The sequence below is a fragment of the Ambystoma mexicanum genome, chromosome 5p (genome assembly GCF_040938575.1).
Source record: "Ambystoma mexicanum isolate Mex_15411 chromosome 5p, UKY_AmexF1_1, whole genome shotgun sequence".
Lineage (NCBI taxonomy): Eukaryota > Metazoa > Chordata > Amphibia > Caudata > Ambystomatidae > Ambystoma > Ambystoma mexicanum.
Window position 1 is genome coordinate 176940487 of NC_090930.1, and position 27524 is coordinate 176968010.

At 49.5% G+C, this 27524-nt stretch overlaps 1 protein-coding gene across 1 annotated transcript in view; it reads left to right on the plus strand.

Annotated features, from left to right (window-relative positions):
* The window catches only part of PGK1 (phosphoglycerate kinase 1), a 151004-nt gene that overhangs the window by 43121 nt on the left and 80359 nt on the right, over positions 1–27524 (plus strand). The window contains exon 5 of the mRNA XM_069612589.1: positions 5103–5206. Within this exon, the coding sequence (XP_069468690.1) occupies positions 5103–5206 (104 nt within the window). The remainder of the gene's footprint in view (positions 1–5102; positions 5207–27524) is intronic.

Here is a 27524-nt window from a genome sequence, read left to right on the forward strand (position 1 = left end):
CCTTTCTTTTACTCCACAGGGGCCGCATGTGTCACTGTAGTGACCATCGGCCCAGAATTTCTCAGTTCCATATGCCTCCTTATCACCATGGACCTTGTCTCCCCAAGTTACAGCCCCAGCCTACCTGAAGCGTATGGCCCATTTGGAGGGGTGGGGGGGTGGGCTTCTTGCTCTTTGTTAGGTACGAATTGGTGCAGTCATACTGGGTGAGACTACACAATACTGGTCTGCTTGGTATTGGGTAATCCACCTTTTGGTATTGGTCTGTAACACACAAGTTGGTAGGGGGACTTATTTCAAGAGGGGCACATGTGAGCTGAGGAGCTGTACAAATGAAATCCATAAATGCAAGTAACCAAGTAACAGTTGCACTGTTTATAAATAGTATTTAATTAACATCAATCTTTAAATAGTATTCTTTAAAAAGGCAATTCATGTACTAATCAGAACAAGTTAGCAGATAATCTTTGGATATTCTTCTTACACAATTCCTGCACCCTGAGGTGCCTTCATTCACAAGGACAGTAATGGCATTTAGAAATCACACTAGCTATACTTTGCAGATTCTGAGGTTGCAGAAAGGTTTAGGGAAGGAAAAGGTTAAGCAGGTTCTCAGTGTGTGAGGACAACTAAATCTTCAAATGAAATTTTAAACTAGCCTTTCGCAGCAGTAACAGTCTAAAACAAGTTGCCACCTATGAGGGACAACCATATCAAGTCAATGGGCTAGAAGAGTCTGCAGGGAGCCAGGACAGCAGAAGTCCATTTGGAACAGTCTATGGAGCCAAGGTGCTTCTTAGAATCAGTCTTGCACAAAGTTAGAGAGTTTGTTAGAAAATCACTTGTACGGTCACATGCTGTTAAGCCTGTGAAGAGAGTTGGAATGAACTCTAAAGGTAAACCAATGCAATTCCCGACTGAGAAAAGCACAGCTAAAGACAGTGAGGTAAGTAACCAAGTCTAAACAGTACCTCTGGTTTTAAGAAAAGTGGTCCAGCTGGATTGGGTCTGCACCGCTGTAGCAAGACACCAGTTTTCCGGAGCCTCAGTCGTGGGGACAAGAGGGAGGACGTCTGTAGGGCTCCTGCGGCAGTACTTGGAGGTCATCGGCAATTACTTTTTGGATCAATGGCACTTCGTTGTATGATCGCTTAGTAAACAGCACCGTTGCAGATCTCGGATACCGGTTGGGCTTCCTTAACTCCTTGGGTCCTGCACTCTGAGGGGACTCGAGCTCTGGTCGTCCTGCTTCTGGGTACTTAGACTTGTGGAGCTTCTGGCTGTATGTCGGACGTTTCACTGGACTACGGATTGCTCGACCCCTGGCGCGCTGTTCCTGCAGCAGCTAAGAATTATAGCCAGTTGGGGAAGATGGTCTAGCGGAGTTGGTCTCGGGGTTAGTTGGTCCCACTAACGCAAGGGGAGAAGTCGTCCCTTTCGGAGCTTCTCTTGTCGGTTAGGAGTTTCAGCACAGCAGCGCTTCACTGGGCAATTCAAAGGTCCAGGAGGATGCACATAAAATGGGGTGTGCTGGACCTACAAAGAGAAAAGGTAAGTAAAGTCAATTTCACTTCACTATTATTGTGAACAGTAGTTCACACAACAAAAGGTATGTAAACTGTATGAGAAATCTAGAGGATTTCTGACACTGCACTTAAGGTGCTGTCACCATACAAGAAATGGATGCCTATGGAGTTTCAGACTCCAAAAAGCAGTTGAAACACATAATCCAAATTGTCTCCCTCGCTCCAGGGTTAAAATTAAAAAGTCTTAAAGTCAAACAAAAGAGCTAAGGGGTGGGGGGGGGGTTGAAGTGAATTAGCACAGAAATGAGAATTCTCCCTAACGCTCTTTAAATGTAGGCTACTTGGGTGTCGCGTAACCATCTGTTGAGTTGTTATATCCCAAGGCCCTCCACACCCTCTAGCCTGCACTTTAGTCTTTACTGCACCTACCCCCCCCCCCAAGAAGTCTGTAGATATAGTGTTCCCAGGGGGACCGCTGTCACTGCCCACCTTTCACATCCAAAGGGGTCTGCCATGCGATCAGAGGGGTGTTGCTCCCTGCACGTTGCTCCCTTTTTCTGTGCGGTGCTCTTATTCCTGTTATACACCTCTCTGCCAAGCCCACGAAAGGGGGGGGGGGGGTTAAATCTCTTGCTGTCACCCCTGCACTTCTTCTCCACCAATTCGTGGCGTGAAGACCACTCTGTTTGCCGGCAGTGCACCTCTTATTGGCAACTCCAGCTGGGATGCCACGCCCTACACCTCGACCAGACAGGCGTTTCGCAGATGCAGCTTTTCTGCACGGCCGCTATGTAGTATGTCGATTGGGCCTCTGCTGTGCTATTGGGGGCGGGGGGCGGGGGGGGGGGGGGGGTCATCCAGCACCTTCATACCAACCTGCGGGGGAGGGAGCGAGTAAGCATAGACACTCCTTTTTGGATGGGGCCAGAGACAAGCTACTGTTAGCACGTCCTCCCCATGCTGGCGGCTATCTTCAATCACTCTGGTGGTTTTCTGTGGGAGAAAGAAATGGCAACTAAAGTTTCAGTCTGCACTGCAATGTTGCTGGTGCATTTTTTTAAAGACACGTGGACAGTTGGAGGAACATATGTAGCGTTTATTCTGTTTTTTTTTATGTTGAGGTGCGGGTTTTTTTTTTTTTTTTAAACTGCAAGGTATTTAGCATTTGGAAAAGACTTGAAAATAACATTCACTTAACGGGAAGTAAGTAAAAATAAAGCCGTTTTTTAACATGCAGTAGAAAACTGCTCCCAAAAGGTGTAAAGAAGTATTTCAAGTTATAATTCGCAATATTTATCATTTGAGTACATGGCCAGGGGAGCGCTGGAAGGGATAGTAGCGGCCTCCCAGAAAATCCAGAGGCTCCGTATGGAGGCTTTATCACATAGTAAAATCCTCGCTCTGAGACTTCTTGGAAGTGGCAGGATGCTTCCCCACATCCTCACCACCCCACTTGCACGCCTTTGTCGGTCTGTGTTCTCGGTGCAGCTCGTCAGGGCAGTGGCCACCATGGAAAGGGAGAAGGGAACTACACGATGATCTATGGTGGCCATCTTGCATTGCAGTTTTTGAGAAACTGAAAACTTGCCATTTCGCAACTTGGAGATCAGTACACCGTGCCAAGATACCAATGGCCATAAACCCCTTCTGAGCAGGGGCTTTACTGGGGCTGGTAATGCCACAGGGATAACCTTAAAGCCCCTGCCTGTCCGGTTTTATTGCTCAAGTAAAAAGGGTCATACATTGTACGCAGTCTACAGGGTGAAGTTTTTTTTTTTGGAGGGAAGGGAACAGTGTCCATTTAAAAACTGAAACTTGTAGGGACTGTTTTGATTGTGTTCACTCCACATTTTCGTATGAAACATGAAACCCATCCAACTTGTTGCGACCGTATGTTCAAGGCACAGGTGCTGGATGTACAAGACTGCCTACCCTCTCAAAACGTGGCTTTGTTTTTCTATGTAATTAGCCAAAATTATTTCATTATTGAAAAAGGGCATTTTATTCATTATAATTACATTAGATGCTTTAGGGAAACTTGTCTTGCTCGATAACATGCTGTGGGTTTAAACAGGGTTGCATAGTCGCAGCACCCCTGTTTATACTCCATCTAGAATTCATGCAACACGAATTTGAATGCCAGGAGACATTGGCAGTCAAAGTCGTGGGTATCATCAGTAGGGTGGCTGGCATATGGTGGTGATTTGTTATTGGTTGATTACACCCCAACTGGCCTTCCAAGGATGCTGACTGCTCTGGCTGCGTATGCAGATGCTAATGGCCTAAAAATAAATAAGAGCAAAGTCATTGTATTTCCAGTTAAGAAAAACTAAAAAAAATATATCTGGAAGATCAACAACGTGCCCATGGAACAGGTCTCCTGTTATACATACCTTGACTAGTCCGAGACGAAAAACTCACCTGGACACAACATTGGTCATCGCTAAAAGCGAGATGTAATACGTCAGCCAATGCAGTTAGCGCCTTCATTAGTAGTAATGCTGGTTATTCCACCTATGCCGGGTTAATACTATATGCAGGCAAAATACGTGCCATGCTTCTATATGCAATAGAAATATGGGGACACCGTTACCTGGTACAGATAAAAAGGTATGAAGCTGTCATACTTCGCAAACTATTGAGGTTGCCCAGTGTATATCAGTAGAATACTTGTATTTAGAATTTGATATGAAATGTGCCATATTAGAATATACAAGAAGGGTCATCATGTGTTACGATAACTTGAGGTTGGCAAATAACACAATTGTAGTTGCATATGTCCAAGCCTTTATTTTTATTTTATTTTTTTTGTACAGATGGTAGTGGATCGATGGGTACGTAGGGCAAAATGAAGACAATACATGAAAAATGGACTAATATATTATTGCCCACCCTGTTGGACATAATAGCCATACTGGTTTTAAAGGCTAGCTAAACGGGAAACTAGTAGCATATTTTCATGAACATTATACCATAGAGTTAGCAACCATAATTAAATCACATAGTGGCCCGTTTTGATGGTACAGGTCAAACCGGGTATCCGTACCAAGTATGTCGTTGCTTTTCTTAGTCCCATGACATTAATAACATACTTAATGATGAAGTTCAACCAATCAGAAGCTCTTGTGGATAAGGGGGCAAGCATTGGTGTTTGTCGAGCTGTGAGATTTTGCCTTCTTTGTGGCTGTCAAGCAATTGAATCCCTACACCGCCTGTTATTTGTATGCGAGAGGCTCTATGTGCTACATTTTTAAAATCCTACAACAACCAATTTGATAACGATACCTCACATGTATGGCAGTCATGTATGCAAGGAGAGGATATTAACCTATATTTTATAGTTTCCTTTTACCTTCGAATTCTTGACATTTTAAATGGTTTAGCATAATTTGTATAGTTGTGTGATATGTGATTTGTTTTTGTAATGTTTGTTTTATATACAACAGCTATCAATTATATTAAATGAAGATTACATTTTAAGTAAATGTTGTTTTTTTCTTTTCTCCACCTTCACCCTTTGGCATCCTGGTTATTTTTGACATCATCCTTTAACATAGACCTTTTCTTAAATTTTAGATTAAAGCTGATGCTGCACAAGTGGAAGCTTTCAGAGCATCCCTTTCCAAACTGGGGGATGTTTACGTAAATGATGCTTTTGGAACCGCACACCGAGCTCACAGGTATGTCTGATCTGAAGGGCTACATCTGTCGCAGGTGGGGTCCAACAAAGAGCACTCTGGATTTTAAAATGAGCGAAGGGGACGAAACGAACCAAACCATAAGAGATGGTTGTCTTTATTGGAGAGAGTGTACGCTCTGCCATTGGATTTCACGGTTCTGCATCAGAGACTCAGCTGTAGGATGTAGTCAATCCTCAGGAGTGAAGTGCTTCTGTACTGGGGGTCGGGGGCGGGGGGGAGGGTCGGGCGAAGTGGAGGTGGGGGGGGGGGTTGGGTCTCGTTATGGGATGAACTGTGCCAGCAATCCAGCACGTATATGCCTTCTTGGTTTGAGTGGTTTACATTTCAGCTTTTTGAACAAGACTGTTCTTGCGCAAATTTTGTATTTCATATATAACGTGTTAAAAGGCAGCTCTTTACTCGGTCTCTACCATTTATGTTAATGACTTGCTTTGTTATGCAGTAAAGGCAATTAAAGGGGATGGTCAGGAAGTGCTGATTCTACTTTGCAAAAATGCCTTTTAAGCTTTCATCACTGCAGCATATATCGCAGGTATAATTGATTTATACATTTATAGCAGCACACTTAGCCCAGGGGCATCCAGGCGCTTGTTCCACTGAGGAAGTGGTGCAGTGATGATTTGTTAAAGGTGGGTTTTCAGGCTCTTTCAGAAGATCTGGTAGGAAGGTTCAGCACGCAGATGGGGATGGGGGTAAGGGGGGGTATTGTGTGGCAACCTGGACTGGGAAGCTAGCTCTTCCTGATCTTTTGCGGTTGTGGCTCAATCTCCAGGCAATGTTTGCAAGTGAAGCGCTGTGGCCTTACATAAAGATGAAACCAACAAAGTTTTTTCTAAGAGAAACACAATAAAGTTTTAAAGCTGCATACTCTTTCGCCTACTTATGTGCAAGAATGGAGCCCATGGTCACTTAATACTAGTATTGATTAAAATTCAATAATGCAGTCATGGAATGTAGTTGCAATGAGAAATCCAGATTTCTCTTGTATCCTTGGACGCTGTTATAAGGACATGCTAAAGGCAAAGCTGCTGCAAAAGCCTAGAGGCGGAAGGCATCTGCAATGTAAAACCAGCCGGTCTTTTCCCCGGGCAGATATAAATCCAGTGTTCTTTATTTGACTGGCAATAAAGAAAAGTGCACAGGCTGAATATGAAAGGGCAGTGTTTTGTATTTGGGGAAAGACATTCACAAGCTGTTCTGCTTATGCTTGGGGTGAGGTGACTTTGTAGAGCCCGGCCCCAAGTGGAAACAGTAGGGCAGGGCCCGCTTGGAATACTGATCGAAGATTTCCTTGAGAGAACATCAGACCTAGTGAAGTTGGAATACATTCTGGAGAAAGAAACCACCCAACGTCCTTCTGGGCATTTTGTTTGTGCCACTAGCAATATTTTTTCTCCCATCATATTATGGCCTTCACTTTTCTAGCACATAGGGGATGCAGATTGCGGTGGCATTAAAAATTTGAATCTAAGGTTTTCTTTATTCCATCTTTTGTACAAATTAATGCACTCTGTCTTTGTACTCTGCATACACCCTTTAAGAGGAACTGTGGTGGAGCAGAAGGAACAGCAATGTTGGATGCAGTAAACCACAAATCTAACGAAATTGTGTAATTTGCATACATTTAGATGCACTTACTGCCAACTCGTGGTGCACGTAAACTACATACCTGTCTGCCACCTATCCTTCCACCTCTCCTTCTGTTTCCCATTTGATAGTGGCATTTATAATCGTTTGATGCTCATCTTTTGGGCTGCACTCTCAAAACCTTTTTTTTGGTTCTCCATACATCTATGACTTGAACATTCTGCCAGCCTCTAGAACCCTTACCTCCTCCCACCCTCTCCCCCCACACCCCCAATCTCCTACTTGCATTTCTAATGCTTTGGATTTTCTTGCTCCTACTGAATGGACCTGCTGCCTTTGTAGACCTAGATTTGATGGGTTACCACCGAACCTTCACATTTCAAATCTGCCACAAAAGATGCAGAGTGTCGCAGGTTGCTTTTATCCAGCGCATGACAGATTTCTAGACTTACTTGCCGTTTTTATAAAAGAAGAAATGCTGTATCAATCTAGAGCCTCTTTTTATTTATTTTTTGTCCTTCAATTCTTCACTAACCCTTTGCTTCGAAAAAACATGTAGTGCAATTGCCCGCATCTTATGCAAGGAAACTCGACCCATCAATGACATTGGGAATTACAGCCAATATTCAACTGATTTCTGTAACTTCTTAAGCAATCTTTTTACATTGCCCCATACACCTCATCGAGGGATGCACTGAGAACCTCCCAAGTAGCAGAATTGTTATTTTGAGATCCTGAGAGGTAAACCTTCCAGATGTGCCATCGCTGTGCCCTGCATTGGGTACTGCAATGATTTCCCCTAATTTATTGTAACCCGCGATCACCCTGATGTCAGTCTGCTGTAAGATGGCTGCAAGGAGGCAGGATTGCTGACATATAGAAGAGCATAAGCATAAGGCTAAATTATGTGCATCTGGCCTGCTATATAACACTGTGTTTGAATTTACTTTGCATTTTGCATACTAAGGGTTCCCTAATTGAAGCAAAAAAGTAGCTGTGATTTGAGGAGGAGGGTGGGGTAAACTGGGTTCAACCCTGTCTAGTAGCCCCACATCAACTGCCACGTTCGGAAGAAAAAGTATTCATCTTCATTCTGGTTTAAAACTACAGAGGAAGCCATGCCCCTATGCTGTTGTCCCGCCAACTCCTTGGCAATTTTCAGCACTTTCAAGTATCTTATGTGGGCGTGGAGCAGAGGTGTTGCTAGGGGGGCCGAGGGGGCTATAACCCCTTGTCTTTTGGTTGTAGCCCCGGATAGAAACTCGGGGGCTACAACCAAAAGGCTAGCCAGCCGCGAGTCCCAACAGTCCCAACATTAGCATAGCCCCAGATCTTTTCCAGACCTTGCACACCCCTGGCGTGGAGAAGAAGGCAGAACAAGCGGACAGGTTAATATGGTGAATCCTCTTATGCATTGTGTTGAGGTGGTACCACGAAGCTTGCCAAGCCTGTCTGTTCCTACATCTTTGCTAGTGTATCCACATGTGACTATTGATTCGCTGTAGTTTTACTTTCTTTTATTTTCACTTTGGATGGATTGCTTTGTAAATATTTGTATCATTAGTGCAGATTTTTAAAAAATATTTTCATCATTAACAAACACTTGTGTACGAGCGCGATAGAAATAAAATCATTAAGTGGTGATAAGATGTATGATTGAGAATTGTTTATATTGTGTGCCTTTTATGATAAAACTGTTATCAACTTTGTGAACCGACTGGCTCGGTTCAAGGTTTCACAGACTGATGCCCACAATGAGTTTAGCCGGTTGGCCAGCCTGAAGTCCTTGCAATGAGAAACCACTTGCTTTTGGTTGCAGGTTCCGACAAATAGTGATGTACCTCAGACTGTCCCACCAGTTGGAGGGAGGAAGGCCTCTTGCAGAGGTCTACCATGTCAATTTTGGAAGGTCAAGGTTCACTCTCTGGCATTATTGACTGAGCCAATGCTGGTTTCTGCCATCCCTCGGACTTCTACTTTGGGTCTTTTCAGCTCCAGTGGTTGAATTGGGTTTCTGGATGCAGTTTGTCTCTTGTGCAGTCTGCAAGAAGGATACATGCATAATTTGATGGTGACTGTGGATAGCCAGCCTCACAATCTTCCCAGCAACCTCAAAGCCACTGGAGGTATTGGGATAGCCCCCATTCACATCGCCTGTCATCTCATGCACCAAGATAAGCCATGGTGGATGAGAAAAGGGAACCCTCCACCTCCAAATACAAAAATACAACCCCCCCGCCCCGCAAGGTTAAACACTGGCAGCAAATGACAGGCCATCATGAGTCTTCAACAGGACTGAAAAAGCGCCATTTTGAGTTTGATCATTTGCCATATTGTGGCTAAAAAGGGGTGCTTGTTAATGCCCACTAAACGGGCAACCATATAACCACTGCTTGGTCCGAGGGTGCCTGTCCACCCTCTGGTCAGAGGGTGAACGTTCCAAGTAGCATCTTTGCTACTTCCCAAAGAAAAAGGAGACACTTCACCACTGCACTCATAGAATGGCTGTGTTGCACATGTTGTAAAAAGGGAAGGACTACTCCTACACAAGTGGACTTGGGAGCTACAGTGAACAAAAAATGACAAGGGGCCCTGGAGTCCTGGCAGTGTGGTAGGTCACAAGGACACATACTCTGGTCCAGCATTTCACTGCTACATTGTAAAGCAAAGCCTATCATTCCCTATACTACAGGGCCTCCCTACCTAATTATCTAAGGTGCTAGTTAGTGAATGTCTATAAATGAACTGTCCACCATCCAACTGCCAATCTGGCCCTACCACGTTAACTACTCAAAGTTGTCAGGGTGTCTCCTTTCTCCTGAAGTTTCTGGGTTTCTCACAAACACTTTTAAATAGAGGATCTTTAGATGGTGTCTAGATACCACTTTTATCAGTTCTTTCACGATTGATTTGGACTTTTGTTTTCCTCTGCAAGGGTTGATCCTTTTTCTCCTCCCTTGATAAATCTTTCAGCAAGTATCCTTTCCTTATCTAGTTTTATTTTCTCTGAACAGTTCGTTGTCTTTGATTTCTTTCTGTTCTTGGTCTGGATCTATACTTTGTGTACTCCTTGTTTTCAGTTCTTTCATCTGTACTTGGGGTCTCTACTAGGTATGGATTGGGACTAATTGAGTCCCTCCCAAAAGGCTTCGCCTTGAGTTCTCTTTGTACTGACTTTATAATATCCTCGACCCAGTTGAGAGAAAAATGATCATCCCAATAATGATTCTCATTCTATTCTTTCCCTTGACGAGTATTCCAGTTATTGTCCTTCGCTCCCCCAGGTCTCCCATTATCCCCTCTCACCTTCTGTTCTTGGTATTAATGTCACCAGGGTTTTCTTTTATTGAGGATCGGCTTCTGTTTCTTCTAAACTAGCGTTGCATGTCCTTTTGCCAGTTCCTCCTTGGTTGGTTTGTCTTGGATGGCGGTGCGATATTTTGTATACTGGCTTGTCCCAGGTCTGCCATGGGAGAATGGTATCCGCGTTGTTGCAAGAACCCTCTGTCCATCAATCTCCCATGGTCATGCCACCAATCTCGGGCTTCCCCTCTGCTTCTGGATGCAACGCATCCAACTCCACTTCCTCTGGTCTCCTCGCTGCTGCTTGTAGTGCAGCTGTCACTTCTCAGTCTGACACCTGCAGGATGCTGTACATCTTGCCCCTGCTTCTTATCGAGGAAACTCCCTGGCTCTTTTTTCGCAGCGCCTCCCATTTATTTCACTGACATAGCCGTGAGGCTTCCCCTGTCTAAGGCTTTGGTCCTCTTATCTTGTGTATTCTCTTCTCCGGCCTGTGGAATGTGAACTTAAGAGGCTTTCTATTTCTTGTTGGCAATAACGCATACTAGTTTCTTCTTGACATAGATTGTCATCATAGAGGTTTGAGGATGGGAGTTCCTCATGGGAACGGGAGCCATTTTCACCAAGGGCAAGTCTTTTCTTATGAGGTCCAACTTGCGCTTGAGTCTACCCATGGAGGGTATTGTGGAGCGGGCTTGCCTCCCTAACCTCACATGGCGTTTGGGAGGGGCTCCCTCCCACCTCCCCGCCCTTGGCAAGAAGGGTTGAATTCCTGTGATTTGTCACACCAGCATACCACCGAAGGACTTTGTTTTATTAGCATTTTATCACGGAGATGCATGAATATACACTGCAAACATGACCATCAATGCTTTGTCCTCCAGCCCAGTATACATCCTCCCCTTACACATATTACACCTAAAATACCACATCATGGGAGCGAACCCTCCAAATGGTGCTCTAACCATGATCCCTCACCTTACATCTCCAAACCTCATTAATCCATGCTTAAATGAACACTCTGCCCCCCCCCAACCACCCCCCCCCCCCCCAGCTTACTCTGTTCCAACATTTCCAAAAATGATGTCCTAGGTGACAGACCAAAAGAGCAAGCTGAAAGGCTGGCTCAATCCCCACCCCGTCACCCGCCCCACTCATGTGGATAGAGTGCTTCCTCCTCACATCTAGACAGTAAACCCCCCCTCCCACTCCTGTCCAGTGTCATGAACCACAGCTGTTAACCTCTCATCACCAACAAGGGGTGTCCTGGGAGTGTTTCTTTATCAGCCTATGTCCCATGTTAGTCTCATCCAGAGTCTTTACACAGAGAAATGTCCACAACATATCAGTCTGTCCTGCCCTAGAGCAGTCCTGCACCGAAATGCAACCGCTCATCACCATCATATCTCGTAGTTTCTGCTCCAGTCTAATGGGCAACCACTCGTCCTTCCATCTCTGGGCCACAACCTCTCCCCACCCTCAACATCACTGTGAGCAGTTTGGGGAGCCTATGTTCTCCCATCGATATCCCCAATAGTATCTGGAGCGGGTCTAAGAACAGTTGAGCTCCAGTTGAATCCAGCTAAGGACCTCTTCCCCAGTACAGGCTCACTTTAGGGCAATGCCACCACAGTCTGAGTGGGACCCCACCACACCTCCGTGGGGGACTCCTTAAAATATTCCTGACACCGTCACAGGATTCTATTCCATTCTTGCAGCATTTTATAATTGTTTACTATCGTGGAGGTGAATAGATTCCCGGGGAAGGTCACTCTATAGATTCTCGCCCAGACTTCATCAGCTATGTTCCCCCCCCACCCCCACTAATGCCTCCAGTACCTCTTGAACATCTTTCTCCCTGTCAAGTCTGCTGAAATCAATGCCTTGTATTACTTGGACAGACTACCTTTCCTTGTTGCCGAGGAATCCAGAACTTTCATTCCTTGCAATATCCACCCCCCCCCCCCCATTTCGAGTCTGTAAGGATACCCTTGATCTTTCAAAGATCTTGCAGCTCCTCAAATTCAAAGGCACCCCTCATGGCTGCCCTACCCGTTCGAGACCCCTATCAGACCACTGTTCGGAAAATCTCAGACTCTGGTGGGACAGGTTAAACGACGGACCGCACACTGAGGTCAATGGAGACGGCCAGGCGGAGAGCAGCTTAATAGTTTTGCTACTATGCCATATCTGCCCCAGCACTACCAGGATAGGTTGTTACCTGAGTCTATCCGGAATGTCCTTAAGCGGGGCCCACAAATGATCCCTAACCTTCAACAGGTGGGCTACCAGATCCTTTATATAGGAACAATACATCTTAATATCCCCCCATATGCTCTATGAAGACCCTCCATTGCGCTGCTTTGTAGTAGAAAGCGAAATCGGGGGGGGGGGGGGGGAAATCTAACCCGAGTGTAAGGGTGGCAATCTTAATTCTGGGCGTCTTTTACGAATCACACACAATGGTTCAGTGAAAACCGATCTGATAGGGCTACGTGGAGAGCGGTAATGGGGTTCAACAGGCTGGGGAGAACCTTCATTTTAATAGACGACATATGCCCGTATCAAATTGGAGTCAGCAGGGCCCACCTTATTAAGTCCTCCTTTTAAGGTACCTACCAACGGGTCATAATTGGGCCTAGCGAGGACACCCAAATCCCTAGTCGAAACAATCCTGAGGTATTTTATACCCTGCTTTTCTACCCTCTTCCCCTATGTATCTGCTTCGATGATCTAAGCTAGACCAACCACGTCTAAGGGGCGTAATTCCCGATTTGTCCACGTTAAGTTCTGAGCAGAAACAATGCTGGGTAATTTGTTCCAATAGAGCAGGCAGGAAGGACCCGGGTGAGGTAGCACAAGATGTCGTCCGCGAATAGAGATAATTTGGATTCCTGCTTTCCGCATCGAATACCCGAAATCATCTGGTTTTTGCGTATGGCAATCGCCAACGGCTCCATAGTTAATGCGAATAACGGTGGCGAGAGGGGGCATTCCTGCCTAGTGCCTCTCGTTAAGCAAAATTAATCTGGCAGTCGGTTTACTCTTGCCCTAGGTTCGCTGTACAACGCCGTTATCCAGTTAATGAAGCGGGACCCAAAACCCATGGTCTCCAGTACCTTCTCCACAAAGGGCCACTCAACTCTGTTGAAAGCCTTTTCTGTATTGATTGCTATCAGGTAGGCGTCAACATCCGCAGCCTGCGATTATTGGTTTCCTTATATTGTCTGAACTTTGCCTACCCAGTAAGAAACCTACCTAGTCTCTATGGGTCAGCAGCCACCCCTCCCAACTGTCGCCACAGGATATTTGTCGGGATCATTACATTGTTGTTTGAGGTAGATTGGCCTGTATGACGAGCAGCATGGCTGGGCCTTGCCCTCTTTTTGTGTATGGCCACTATTGCTGCATCCATCATCAGTGGCAGAGCCCCCCGGCCCCCTGAAACTTGCATTATAGACCCTTACCAAATACCTTGTAAAATGTTATGGTAAAACCATCACTCCCCGGTGCCGTTCCCGATTACCTCTCGCCTGTTTTACTTCTTCCTTTGAGATTGGCATATCTTTTCCAATGCCTCACCAGAAGGATCCGGGAGAGCCTACTATATAAGGATTTAGGAAATCTGGGCTTCCTCCCTCTGCCCTTCCCACTCGGAGGTGTACAACTTCTCATATTTTGAAAATTCCTTGCCAATCCTACTCTGATTGTAGATTATGGCCCCCCTCTGACCTTATAGTCCCAACTGATTTCGTCTTCCTCTATTCCCTCAACCTGCACGCTAGAATCCTGTCAGCCTTTTCCCCATTTTCATGGTTTCTGTTTCAGGAAAAGTAGCCTCTTCCGTGTTAGTTGAGCTTTATACAGACTCTGCTTGATGGCACACGCAGGGGACATGTTGGAGCCCCGAAACCACCCCCCTCCCACCGCCCCCTGGTGAAGCAGTTCTATCTTTTGACCCACACTTACCTTCACCAAATTGTGATCCGACCATGGAATAGGGAACACCTGGGAGTCTTGAACAAGAGTATGTGTCGGGGAGTCCAATAAACCCAAGTCCCAATTCACCTTATGGAACTGTTCAGAATCCTTGTCTCCGGTCCAGAGCAGCACCGCCCCCCCCCCCCTCCCCATCCTCTTACGATTGCTTTTCAGGTCAAGGACCATGTAGTACCCCTCCCCCACTTGCAACTGGCCATCCTCAAACACAATTAGTTTTTCACTAACTCCCTTCCATAAATCCCCCTGCCCAAGATTGGGGGTATACACTAAACTCGCCGTTACCCGTGAGCCCTTTAGCATAACCTCCTCCACCTGGATCCCCAAGTGGGCTGAAATAAAGACAGCAACCCCCTCCCCCTGCCTTACCACTACCGGAATCACCATCCTATCGTGGATTAAGTGGTCCAACTCACAGACTGACCCAATAGCCTACGAAAGCAACTCCTATTCTGCTGAGCACCTTTCCCACACCAACAACCCCCCCCCACAATGTTCCAGACTCCAACCTTCCCCTCAGCACTCTGAACAGCTGGGAGGTCATGAGCAGTAAACCAGGGGGTGGGGGGTGGGGGGTCGGGGGAGGTGTTCATTTTGTTGAACTTGCTTGAGCCAGGGACCTTCCATCTGTCTCTTGTCAGCTCCAGTCCAGGTACTGCTTCTGCTATCTACTCTGGGGTCTGCTGTTGTCCTCCACGGTTCATTGTGAGCTCCCTTATGACTCTCTGAATCTCATGCTCATCACATGTTTATATTTATAGCCCTTCCACTCCAAGGTCATCAAGCAAGGGAAGCCCCATCCATACCGCACACCCATATCGCTCAGCCGCTTGGTAAACCGGGCACACTGCTTTCTTCTGGCCAGCGCCCGAGAGGTCTTGGTAAATGTTCAGCCATAGTTGGATCTTCACCTTTTCCACGCAATAATGGATTCTCGTCGTGACTGTTCTTGGGCCTCTCGCACTCCCTCCCGCTTGATCTGCACGGGCAGTTGTGGGCTCGTCTATTGTGTTGGATCCGAATAGGAGCCTGGGCAAATCCATGATGGACCTGCCTCCGTCTCTCCCTTCTTTCTCTCCGGGAACCCGAATAATATGCAATTTTATTTCTCCTTTCTGTTTTCAAAATCGTCCATCTTCAAAGATAATTCGGATTCCCTCCGCTCAAGCTCAGATAATCGCATGTCTATTTGAGTCTCCATGATAACGGCAGAGGATTGCTTTGACACAACACTGGATCCTGTCAACCAAGGCGTTCATCCTGTGCTCTGTTTTTATCGAGCGTTTTGCGCGGGTCCGGCCTTATGCCCTAATTTCTTTTAGGAGCATGGCTATATCCTTTTTTGTAGATACCGGGTCATCCTCCATGTTGGAACCCTGAGCAGGGACCCTTGGGTCTTGTGCTGCATGGGCCTGGAATTGGAAAAGCTTCAGGGATTCTCTCCATGAAATGCAACCCCCTCTATCCCCCACACCCAGGCACCTGAACTCACCACATACCCCATTGGGTAGGCAGGGCGGGGTGGGGGGTGGGGGGGTGTCTACGCCTGATATCTCATTGCAGACGGGGACCTGCAAGATGTCCAAAGATCCCTGTGTATCACCACATTTCTCTCATTTGCCCCCAGGCATGTGATCTGCTGCTGTCGTCACAAGTGGGTGACCACACTGCCCCTAGCGTGGTGTCCAGGGCCTTTGTCTCCAACCCAGTCATCCACACACCGCCTGGCACTTCTACTACACCACAATTTCACCAGGCAGTAGCTCCATTGGTTCACCCTTTGTACCTTGGACCCACTGCCTCACCTGGTTTACCCTCTTCATCCGCTGCAGGGAAGCAGTGTACACCCCAGGTAAGTGTTTTGCGCCTTGTTGTCTCCTCTGGAAAGGTGCTTGTTGGCTCCTTGTAGTTGACCTCTTGTACCCGCTTATCGTGGGCTCTGCTTCACAGCTCCCACCGCCCCCACTTAAAGCTTCTCCCACTCCCCAGGCACCAGCTCATGGTCACCCGGAGCCCCCAGCAAACAACTCGAAGGGGGGGGGATGCCCAAACAAACCCACAGAAGAGACCAAACAGTCCTCCAGGGCCGCGGGCGCACTATATCGCCACCCTCCACTGTTTTGCCGGCCACTCCCTGGGCACCATAAGGAAGGGGGGGAGGTGGGAATCACCAAACCGTGGCCTCTTTACCTCACCCCCTCTGCCCGGCTGGCCCGCTCCACTGCCAGACACAACAGATCTGCCCCGGGGCTCTCCCATTCATCCTTGTTTACCCAACGGCCCCTGGCCCAGCAGGCCCACCACTCCTCCTCCCGGAGCTCGCTTCCCACCGGCAGGGGAGGTCTCGGGCCGCCAGCCGTCGCAACCTCTCGAATGCCCGATCCCAAGCTGCAATCCACTTCATCTCCAGGCTGAATACTCTCTGGGGGTTCCCCTGTCTACTTGCCTCATGGGAGTAGGCTGGATGTGGGCAGTCGACAGGGGTTGGGGGGTGGGTGGCTACGGTCAGATCCCGGCCCGGCTTCACGGGAGCAACAGTAGGCTTCCATCCGCTGTGCGCCCCTGGTGGTCTCTAGTCTGGATATTTTAAAATGTATTCTGTAACCTTCTAAATAGGTGTTTTGGCACTGGGAGACGGTTTTGAATAGTACAAGATGGTCTCATTAGCATCCGAAAGTAGGTTTCTCATTAGGGGATTTAGAAATGGTGTCTTCCCCTTGGAAGTAAAGTGATAACGTAAGGTACTGCCACAGTTATTGAATGCCCTCAAAACACGGTATCTGTCATTGCTACTAACAAGATGGTAGCGGCTACAGATTGAACAAAGGGGAATCGACCTGCTGCTAGTGTCCAGAGCGGAGCAGTAATGGGCATTAGGGCAGTGCATACCACCATAAAGTGGGGGGCTGGTCCCTAAAGCAATAGCTTCCCCATCGTGAAGACTTTTTGGCACTTAAGAACTGGAGCAGGGCCATAAGGTGGCTCTAGATTGATCTGAGTGAGCAAATTGTCTGCAACCAGTTTAGAGGTTCAGGCACAGTCTAGGGTGATGGTTTTACAATACAAGATAACCCCTGGTATCCATTTCCTGCAGTGATCAGTTATTCCTCATCGGTTTGCTGGTTACCGGTTTTGGGACTAGGAGGATGCATCAGTTTGCACTGGAGACCGGGGTCGCTCCTGCTGATCTTGTGCCCCAGTAATGGACTAGGGTGTGGTACAATTGGAGCTCGTCCTTGGATGCGTTATGCCCCTTCAGAGCTGGTGCAATTCACAAATCAAGGTAATTCTCTTGACGTACATCTGTGGCTGGACATAACAAATCAACTTTCTGAACCAAAACCAATCCTCCCGAGCACCAATGGCAAAGTGAGACCGGTTTCTCTAGGAACCCTTGTGAATGTGTACTGTGAAGGTTCATGTGTAATGTATCTGGGTGTACAGGTACAGAGGTGAATGCATAAATCCACCACTATGAAATGAGTTGCTTTTGCAGGTATGCAGTATATATTTGCGCCTATAAACACTTGTGTACAGGCGAGTTATATATCTCCCCAGCCCAGGAGAGCTGCCCAGCGCAGAGGCACTTCAGCAGCGAGCTCCCATATCTCTGATACACAGAGGCTGCAGCTTAATATGGCCACCACTGTCTTCTTTCAGGTCTGTGGGGGCTTGCTAGCCCTGCAGACACCAGACACCATGAGGTGATGCCATTGGCCGCTGGCATTAATCCTAAGGCCAATCACGCCGGTCTTGGTCCGTCTAGGCATGGAGGGTTTATAGCCCCCCCCTTGCATCATCCTACGTTCTGATTTCAAGCTCTAAAGGATTCCCTGTGGTCAGCCCCTCACCGCCCCTTGCTCCTTCTCCCACCTCACGCCGCTCCACCTGTCTGATATGTGGGCGATGCTCAGCTGCCCTCCTACCGCTCACGTTGCTGGGCCACACTGCGCGTCGCACCTCCTTGTGCTCTAACGGGCCCGAAGCGGTTGTAGTGCGGGCACACGGCTGCAGCATTACTTAACTTTGTCTAATTGATACTGATTACTGCACGCATAACTGATGTAGCCCCCACTTGCACTGGGCACTGCCTTATGTGCATGCCCTCAAGTGTCCCCTATTTCACACCCTAACATCCCCCCACCACCTATTTTAACTATACCTGACCCCCCCCACCCACATTTTGTGCACGTTTAAGTTGCAGGATTTCAAATGCCTGGCGATGAAAGGACGTCGTACCCAATAAGATATCAATTAACTTCTTTCAGTCCCGACTAGCCATATCCTTTTGTTATGTTGGCAATCTTGTGCTGCTTTCCCAATACAAACTCGGACCAAACGGTTTGCTGCACTTATATAATTGTATGGGTTATCCAGATTACTTTCCAAAACAGCCTTTTAGTCTTTCCTGATTGGCTGGATTCTCATTTTTGTTCTGTCGGCATGCACTGCTCTTATTCTAGATAGTTTTCATAGGGCACATATTTAGGCCTGGAACACCTTTATACTTTCCTGGCCACGTCCTTGTTGAAACAATTCGAATTTGTGTCCAAATAGTGTAAATGTATCTGGGCAAGGGGTGGCACCGATACAACATTCTATCACCTGACGTACTAGGTACCTAACTGGCCTGTCTCGTATTTTGGGGAATCTCTACGTCCTGTTTGTACCTCTGGGAATTGCTTGGTACCATTGTGACTTTGATCCAGCAACTTGCAAGGGGTCGAACAGTAGTTATGTACATATTAAGCTGGACTTATTTAGTGGGAAGTGGAACTTGCTAAGACGGACACATGCCATCCACACTGCAGTAATACAGACACTGACTTTCATAGGGGTCTGTGCTGCTCCTTCACATGTCCGGAGTCCATGGTCCTACCCAGTGGCAGTCCAGACGGAAGGACACAGATATTCTAGCATGTGGTGGTGGAAAACCAAAGAGCCTAATCGAAGATCATTACTAGGACAGAAAAAAAATAAGAGGAATGCATTTTATTTTTATAGAAGGAAAAAAGGATGAAAAACAAAAGTACACCATCATGGTCACAGATCTGCGGCTGTAAGTGGAGGGGGGAGAGGGGTGGGAAGGCCAAGGGCTTCACCGAAGTCTCATTTAAAAACATCTGCCCAGCGCCCCCTGTATAACAGATGGTGCTTTTGAATAGTCAGAGCTATGGCTACACATCGTTCTAAGAATCTAAGGGAAGACTGAGCAACAATGATAATATTCATACTGGTTAACTTTGGCACCCACAAAGTATTCTCTGCTGTTGGTCCTGCATGACAACCCATCTCTGGTTATAGTGCCTCCGAAGCTTGCCTGGTAGGTGTCCAAAGATAAAATGACGAAATTAATTCTGGGCAACAGTCCTGTGAAAACAATATTCATTTTGAACACTGAACCATCTAGTGAAAAGTGCCTTCAGACCGTAACCAATTAATATTAGGTGGGGTTTGAACAATATTCAACTAGAGTATGCCAGAATATTAGTTTAAGTTCTCCAGCATGGGGTCTGGCATGGATTCACATGCTCATGAATATTCCCCGTCGTCAGGCTGGGAATCCTCGGTAAAGAAAAAAAAAACCAGTATCAGTTTCGTTTCTGATCTGTCTTTCGTAGTAATAACCAATCACTGGTCTCTGCGTCATACTGACCACAGCCAATGACTGCCCTCTACCTAAACACCGCCTCTGGCAGCCATCTTCAGATTTTTACCGCACGTTCATGTGTTGGGATCCTCGTGCTATTGCTCTCGAGCGTTAGTGCTATTTTTTTCACGTTTTTCTCAAAAACTTCGTTTTTTTCGGTCAAAAGAGCCTCAAGCTCCACCGACTCTCCATCCGATCAACGGGGACCCGTGTCGGATTCGTCTGCGCCCCTCAAGGGTGCAGATTTCGTCGAGCTACGCTTTTGGAGGACTCCAGAAGCTTCTCAGGCCCGGACATGGCCCAGGAGAAGGGAAGCTCGACGCCCGGAAAGCTGTTCAGGGTCTGCCCTGGATGCCAGCTGCAGAACGTCTTTAAGGAGGACGAACACTCCTTTTGTCTCTACTGCTTACATGAGGACAAGACGCACGTGGAGAAGGACTGTGCGTTTTGCGGCAATATGTCGGAGCGGACCATGAAGGACCGCCATCAACGTCTCGCCAACTGGCTGGAAGGGAAGAGCCCGTCAGGCGAGAAGAAGAGGAAGAAATCCGAGCGGTCTTCTAAGACCTTTGAGGACGCCCCGGCGACGGGGGTCCAACACAAGGCCAAGCACCGCGAGTCCGCTGGCACCGGGAGCGCCGAACGGTCGGGCTCTACGGGCGCCAGGCAGGGCGCACCCTCCCCGGCACCTTCAGCCACAAGCCTCCGGCCAAGCCCTCAATCGAAACTGTCGCGGCGGCCCTGGCTCAGCCTGTGGAGGCTACACCAGTGGTGGCGACCTCGGGGCTCAGAGTCTCCCTGCCACCTCGGAGGGAGTCCTCTTTTGTGCCCATCGATAGGACCCCCGTGAAATCCCCGGCGGGGAAGAAAAAGGGGGGGCAGGGCGTCGTCGTAGATTCGGCTTCAACCTCGGAGGAAGAGCTGATCGAGGTCTTAAGCCAAGGCCTTGGCGTGGAAGAAGACCGGCCCGTCGGGATGGATCCCGACGCAGGTGACGACGACATCGTCGAGGGTGCCGACGGGGCCCCTGATCGCCCGTCGGATTCCCCTCTGCCAGCGCCGCAAGACAACTCGGCGGCCATTTTGTTGGCTATACAGTCCTTATGCTCAGAGATAAGGACGAGACTACCGTTGCCGACGGAGGAACCTCTCCCGTCGGGGGATCCTGAACCGGGACCTTCTGGTGTTCCCCCGCCCAAGAAAAGGATTCACCCTCCACCTCCTTTTCAGCCGTCGCGCCCCGTCCAGCCCTCCTCCCCGTCCACCCGAGGGGATGATACGGGGACTGACAGGGCAGCGACGGGTACAGACGACGAGGATCTACCGTCGTCACCTCCCACCTTCTCCGCCCGACGAGATTGGATCGTTCCACTCCATGATCGCCAGGGCATCCGAGCTTTTCCAACTCTGCCCTGAGGAGAAGAAAGGAAGGATTCCTTTACCAACGGTGCGAGGCCAAGAGGAAGACGGTCCTCGCGGTGCCTCTACTGGACGACATTTGGGATGAGGGCCTCTCCCTCCTCAAGAACCCTTCCACGACGCCAGCTGAAAGAGACCGGTACGAGAAGAAGTACCGGGTCCCGGACGCGGCCCCCCCTGTGCCTCCGGGCGCAGCCTACCCCGGACTCCGTCGTCTCCGCGGCGGCCAGGAAGAAAGCGGGGGGGGGGGGTGCGGCCTCCACATCAACTTCCCCACCGGACGGCGAGGGAAAGAAATTGGACGCTATGGGACGCAGGGTCATCTCGTCTGCAGCGACGACGATTAAAGCGGCCTTGGCTATCGTGGCCCGCTACGACAGGGAGCTATGGTACAAACTGGCTCCCCTGCTAGACTTCCTACCGGACCACAAGAGGGCGGATGCCCTGGAGATCCTACAGGAGGGTGAGGTGGCGTCGGACCACGCCATCACTATTGCGACGGACATCGCCGACACTGGGTTTCGCCAGTTGGGCAACGGCGTGTGCCTTAGGCGGCGTGGATGGCTCAAGGCTACAGACTTCCGTCAAGACGTACCAACCAGAGTCCTGGACATGCCGTTCGATGGGAACAACCTGTTTGGGAAAACAGTGGACGATTCCCTTCAGGCCATTAAAGCGGACACTGAGACGGCCCGGGCCCTTGGGGTTCTGCAGCGACGACGGACGCCCTTTCGGAGCAGCGGAGGCAAGGGCGCCTCCAAAGGTTCCGGTGGCGGTTTCTCCACCTACCGTCAAGCGGCCCGCTCGTCGTCTCAGGAGGCCTACAGAGGACGAGGCAAGTCTGGCGGACCCCGCCATCGTCGCCAAGGAGTTCAAGGCGGCAAAGCCTCATCGAAACAGGATTGAACCGGCCGTGGGGTCGGGCCCCCACCGAAGCACCCCGGTGGGAGGCCGGCTGGCAAGCTTCGTCAGCGTGTGGGAGTCCATCTCCACCGAACGTTGGGTGCTGGACGCCTTAGCCCGGGGCCACGCGCTCAAGTTTCAAAGAAGGTGCCCGCGCGTCCCCCCTGTGGCCAGGAAAGAGCTTCACGTCCCTCAGCTTCTCCTGGAGGTAAAGGCGATGCTCAGGAAGGGCGCCATTGAACTCGTCCCAAAGAGGCTTCGGGGCTCCGGAGTTTACTCGAGATACTTCCTCGTGAAGAAGACTGGAGGATGGCGCCCCATCCTAGACCTGCGACGTCTGAACAAGTTCATCAAGGCGCAGAAGTTCCGGATGGTCACCCTCCAGCACGTCCTGGGTCAGCTGGAGGAAGGAGACTGGATTTGGAGGATGCCTACTTCCATATTCCCATCCTAAAGGGGCACCGAAAATTCCTCAGGTTTGTGGTCCAAGGGCGTCACTACCAGTTCAAAGCCCTCCCCTTCGGACTACGGTCGGCACCCAGGGTATTCACGCCGCGAGGGGATCCACGTCTACCCCTACCTGGACGACTGGCTCATCCGAGCCAAGACGAGGGAGCTCGCCGTGGAGCACACGGCAAGGACCGTCCAACTTCTCACGGACCTGGGATTCCCCGTGAACTACGCCAAGTCCCACCTGGTACCTGCGCAAAACGCACTGTTTCTGGGAGCGAAGCTCGACAGTGTCCCTTCTGGCCTCCCCGTCGGAGGAAAGGACCAGGTCCATCCTGGGCAAGGTACAGCGGATGTTGGTTTCCGACGCGGCCAAGGTGAGGTCCATCAAGTCCCTCCTCGGAATGATGTCTTCTTGCATCTACCTCATTCCCATGTGCAGGCTCCGGATGCGCCCGTTGCAGGAGTTCCTGGACGCGCGCTGGATCCAAACGACGGGCAGCTTCGAGGAGAGGATCACACTCGACGAGAGTTTCCGCCGAGCGGTCCGGTGGTGGGGCACCCGCGCGCATCTGACAGCGGGCATGGACCCCCAGACCACCAGGAGACAGTGACCACGGATGCCTCCCTGGAAGGGTGGGGAGCGCACACCGAAAATCTGCACGCGAGAGGCCTTTGGCTCCCGACGGAGAAGTCCCTCCATATCAACGTCCTGGAGCTCCGTGCAGTGTTCTGGGCCCTCAGGTCCTTCCTTCCCTCAAGGGCAAGGTGGTGAGGATCTTCACCGACAACACCACCACCATGTTTTACATCAGGAAACAGGGCGGAACCAGGTCCCCAGCACTGTCCAAGGAGGTGCAGGACCTGTGGCATTGGGCCGTCGCCCAAAGGATGTTTCTGGTGCCGTTTCATCTGGCAGGGATAAAAAACACCATCGCCGACTCACTCAGCAGGGAGCTGCGCTCGTGCCACGAGTGGGAACTACGGCAGGATCTAGTGGATCGCCTCTTCCGACGGTGGGGCACACCCCAGATCGACCTGTTCGCGACGGCGACGAACTCCAAGTGCCGGAGGGTCGCCAGCAGGTTTCCCCAGGCGAGGAGCATGGGCGATGCTTTCTCGTTCCCCTGGGAGGGCCTGTTCCTCTACGCGTTCCCTCCTTTGCCACTGCTAATCCGGCTCGTCAACCAGCTCAAGAGGTCACGGTGCAGGATGCTCCTCGTCGCACCTGCGTGGCCGAGGCAGATATGGTTCCCGGACCTTCTGGACTTGTCAGCGTCCCCGCCAATCAAGCTGCCGGTGGACGCGGATCTACTCTCCAGGGAAGGAGGCGCCATCCTCCACCACGACCCGAAATCGCTGAACTTGCAGGCCTGCCTCCTGCAGCGCTAGAGTTTGGAGGATACGACATACCGGCCGATTGCAGAGAGGTTCTTGCAAAGGCCAGGGCGTCCTCGACTCTTAAATGCTACGGACACAAATTGAAGAGGTTCTCTGTCTGGTGCCACGCACAGAAGATTAACCCTCTACGGATTACGGCTCCCCAGGTACTGCCGTACCTGCTGACGCTGGCCAAAGCTGGACTGGCACACGCGTCCATCAAGATTCATCTTGCTGCGATCTCCCGATACACCAGAACCACGGGGCGGACGTCCTTGTGGTCTCATCGTCTGGTGAAAGAGTTCATGAAGGGACTGTTCAGATCGTTCCCGCCGGTGAAGGCTCCGGCCCCGGCGTGGGAGCTCAACGTGGTGCTGACCAAGCTCATGGGACCTCCGTTCGAGCCTCTGCACTCGGCCCCGTTGAAGTTTCTGCCGTGGAAAACAGCGTTTCTTGTGGCCATCACCTCCGCACGACGGGTGGGAGAGATCCAGGCCCTTTCCTGCAAGGCCCCGTACTTGACTTTTCACGACACGAGGGTAGTGCTCAGGACGCACCCCTCCTTCATGCCCAAGGTACCGTCGGACTTCCATCTCAACGAACCCTTGGTGTTGCCTGTGTTCTTCCCGTCACCTTCGTCGCCGGCTGAGAGGACTTTGCACTCGCTGGATGTGGCTAGAGCGCTGAAGTTCTACGTGGACCGCACGAAGTGTTTTCGGAAGACGTCACAACTCTTTGTGAACTTTGGACCTGTCAATCAGGGGAAGGCTCTCTCGAAGGCTTCCATTTCCAGATGGCTCTCCGGCTGCATCACGCACTGTCATCGGTTGGCAAACCGACCGTTGCCTGGCCGTCCGAGAGCCCATTTGACCAGATCGATCGCTGCTACCACAGCGTTCTTGTCTGGTGTGCCCCTGCTGGACATCTGCAGGGCTGCTACGTGGAGGTCGACGCACACCTTTACGAGATTCTACTGCGTCGATCGGGATTCCAGGGAGGAGTCCAGGGTCGGCCAAGCAGTGCTGCGCAACCTGTTCGCCTGAGGTGAGCCTGGTGAGGAGGTAAGATGTTTGATGTAATGCTTAATGTTGAGCCTTTGCCACCTCCCGTGGTTGTGCATGTGTGTACTGCTATGTATTCTTTATTCATGAGCATGTGAATCCATGCCAGACCCCATGCTGGGGAAGGAACAAGTTACTTGTAACTGTTGTTCTCCAGCATGGGTCTGGCATGGATTCACATGCGAACCCTCCCGCCTACCCCTCTGCGGCTCTTCACTTGGTCATACTGCCACTTCACGTGCTTCCAAATCTGAAGATGGCTGCCAGAGGCAGTGCTTAGGTAGAGGGCAGTCATTGGCTGTGGTCAGTATGACGCAGAGACCAGTGATTGGTTATTACTACAAAAGACAGATCAGAAACGAAACTGATACTGTTTTTTTTTTCTTTACCGAGGATTCCCAGCCTGACGACGGGGAATATTCATGAGAATGTGAATCCATGCCAGACCCATGCTGGAGAACAACAGTTACAGGTAAGTAACTTGTTCCATCAACAGAGGCCCGTTTACCAGTTGAAGAGTAGGTCCTCTTCCGTGTACTGGCATGACCTCCAGCAAATCCTATATAGACAAAATTGTTTCACCTGAGGCACGTCCTTGAAAGAGCCCAGGGTGACTCGTCCGCAGTCTTGCGACGATGCTGAGCTGTTCGTGCAATTTATGCAAGACTTTACAGCACCATAATTGTTGTGTGAAAAAGACATTGAACTTCAATTTCAGTTAGGTGTTAGAAAAAAATGTCTTAAATAGCCACAGCGCTGCAGGAGAATGATCCAAAACGAACAAGTTCTGCACGGACTTGCTGCACACCTGCACCCTTCTTTCCTGTCACTTGCCGGCCTCGGGTCATCTTCGACTCCACACTCCTTAGACGTCAGAGATGTGACTAAACAAGAAGTCAAACTACCAACTGCACTTCCTCAGAGGTATTCTTCCTTTCCTCTCCTTCCCCCAGAATCTCACTGTCTCTAGCGACCTGGTTCTCTCTGGGCTGGACTACTGCAGCAGCCCCTTTCTAAATCTGCCTGCTTCTACTCTTCGCTTTCTGCAACTCATCCAGAACAGGACTGCGAGACTTGTCCTTGGCCTCAAGCCCAGGGATCGTATCTCTCTAGCACTGAAATCTCTGAATTGCCTCCCAATGGCTGTTAGGATTAAGTTCGCCCACAAGGCCTTCTGGGGCCTCCATACCTCAATTTCTCTCTTCATAAATATCTTCCTACTCCAGCTATTCACTGCACCACTTCCAACTTACTCAGGGTCAGTCACTTCTCCAAGCAACATGTTGCTGGGCGGTCTTTCTTTGGCTGGGGCCTCCCTCTGGAACAGCCTCCCTGACTCTCTGAAACTTGAGGAGAACCATCTCTGGTTCCGGCAGCACCGCAAGACCTTCCTCTTTGCTTCTGCCTTCACTCTTCCTCTCCCCTGCTGATTTCCGGTCTGATACTGCACTGGTCAGCTGGCTACCCTCTGATTTCGGGCCCAGGTCCCTGTCCGTTCAGTTGGACACCTGCACTGCCTCCTGGCAAGCCTTGCACTTGGTCTGTAACCGTACAGTCGCACTACCTGCACCTTTGGGCACCTGCTGTTTGCTCTTACCCTTGCACCTGCTGGCCTCACTTTTTGTTATTGTTCGGATCCCATGTAGAGCAGTCCCTTACCCTTTCCCCTGGCACTGCCCCTCCCCTGCACTTGTGTGATCTCAATGTCACTTGGCCTAGTAAAATCGTTCTGTCCTCCCTGTTTCCCTTTCCTTGCCTAGTCGTGCCTTGAAACACTTGTGTATAGGCGTGTTACAAATGCCATATCATTCCAGTTGGTGTTGCCTGAATCTGACTACCACTCATCCCAGTGGTGCTTTGCTTTCTCAACCTCCATTTTGCACTCCAGAACTTTCACTTCTTCCTACATCTTATCCCCAATCCTGTTTTATGCATACATGTTTTGTGGTTTGGGTTTCATGGCTCCCTTAAACGTTGAGTTGGAGGTTGCATGGCTGTTGTGGAGAGGGGTTAACGTAGTTAAGAGTAGTGTAGTGTAGTTTAGTTTGACAGACTACTTTTGTGCCTCTTAATCCTATAGGACCCCACTAAAGTAACATCTCGTTCATAAATCACAGGTTAAAATAAGCCGTGGTTAAAGCTAAGATGGGTGTGTACGTTACGACTGTACCTTTTGATTCCTACGGTTTCAAACGAAATGCAGCGTCCTGAGGAAGGGGTGTGTGCGCTTGAATTGCGAAAGGAATGCATCGGTTTGGCAATCTTTCAACTGCCTAGGCTTGGCTCACCGGTTCTGCAAACTGTAATCCACTACTGCTGTATCTTGCTGCTTTTCATTCTCTAAGTGAAGATGGTCTTCTGCTACCCCAGTCAGGCCTTGATTGTGGGTTTTTATGTATGTATTCTAAATCCTTGCACATTTGTTTTGCACAAATGGTACCAGATCCCTCGAAGGCTACTATGTGTGCTTTTCTTACATGACTCAACGGACTTTCAAATGGACTCTTTACTGTATTGTACATTTTTGACATTATTCGAGACCTGT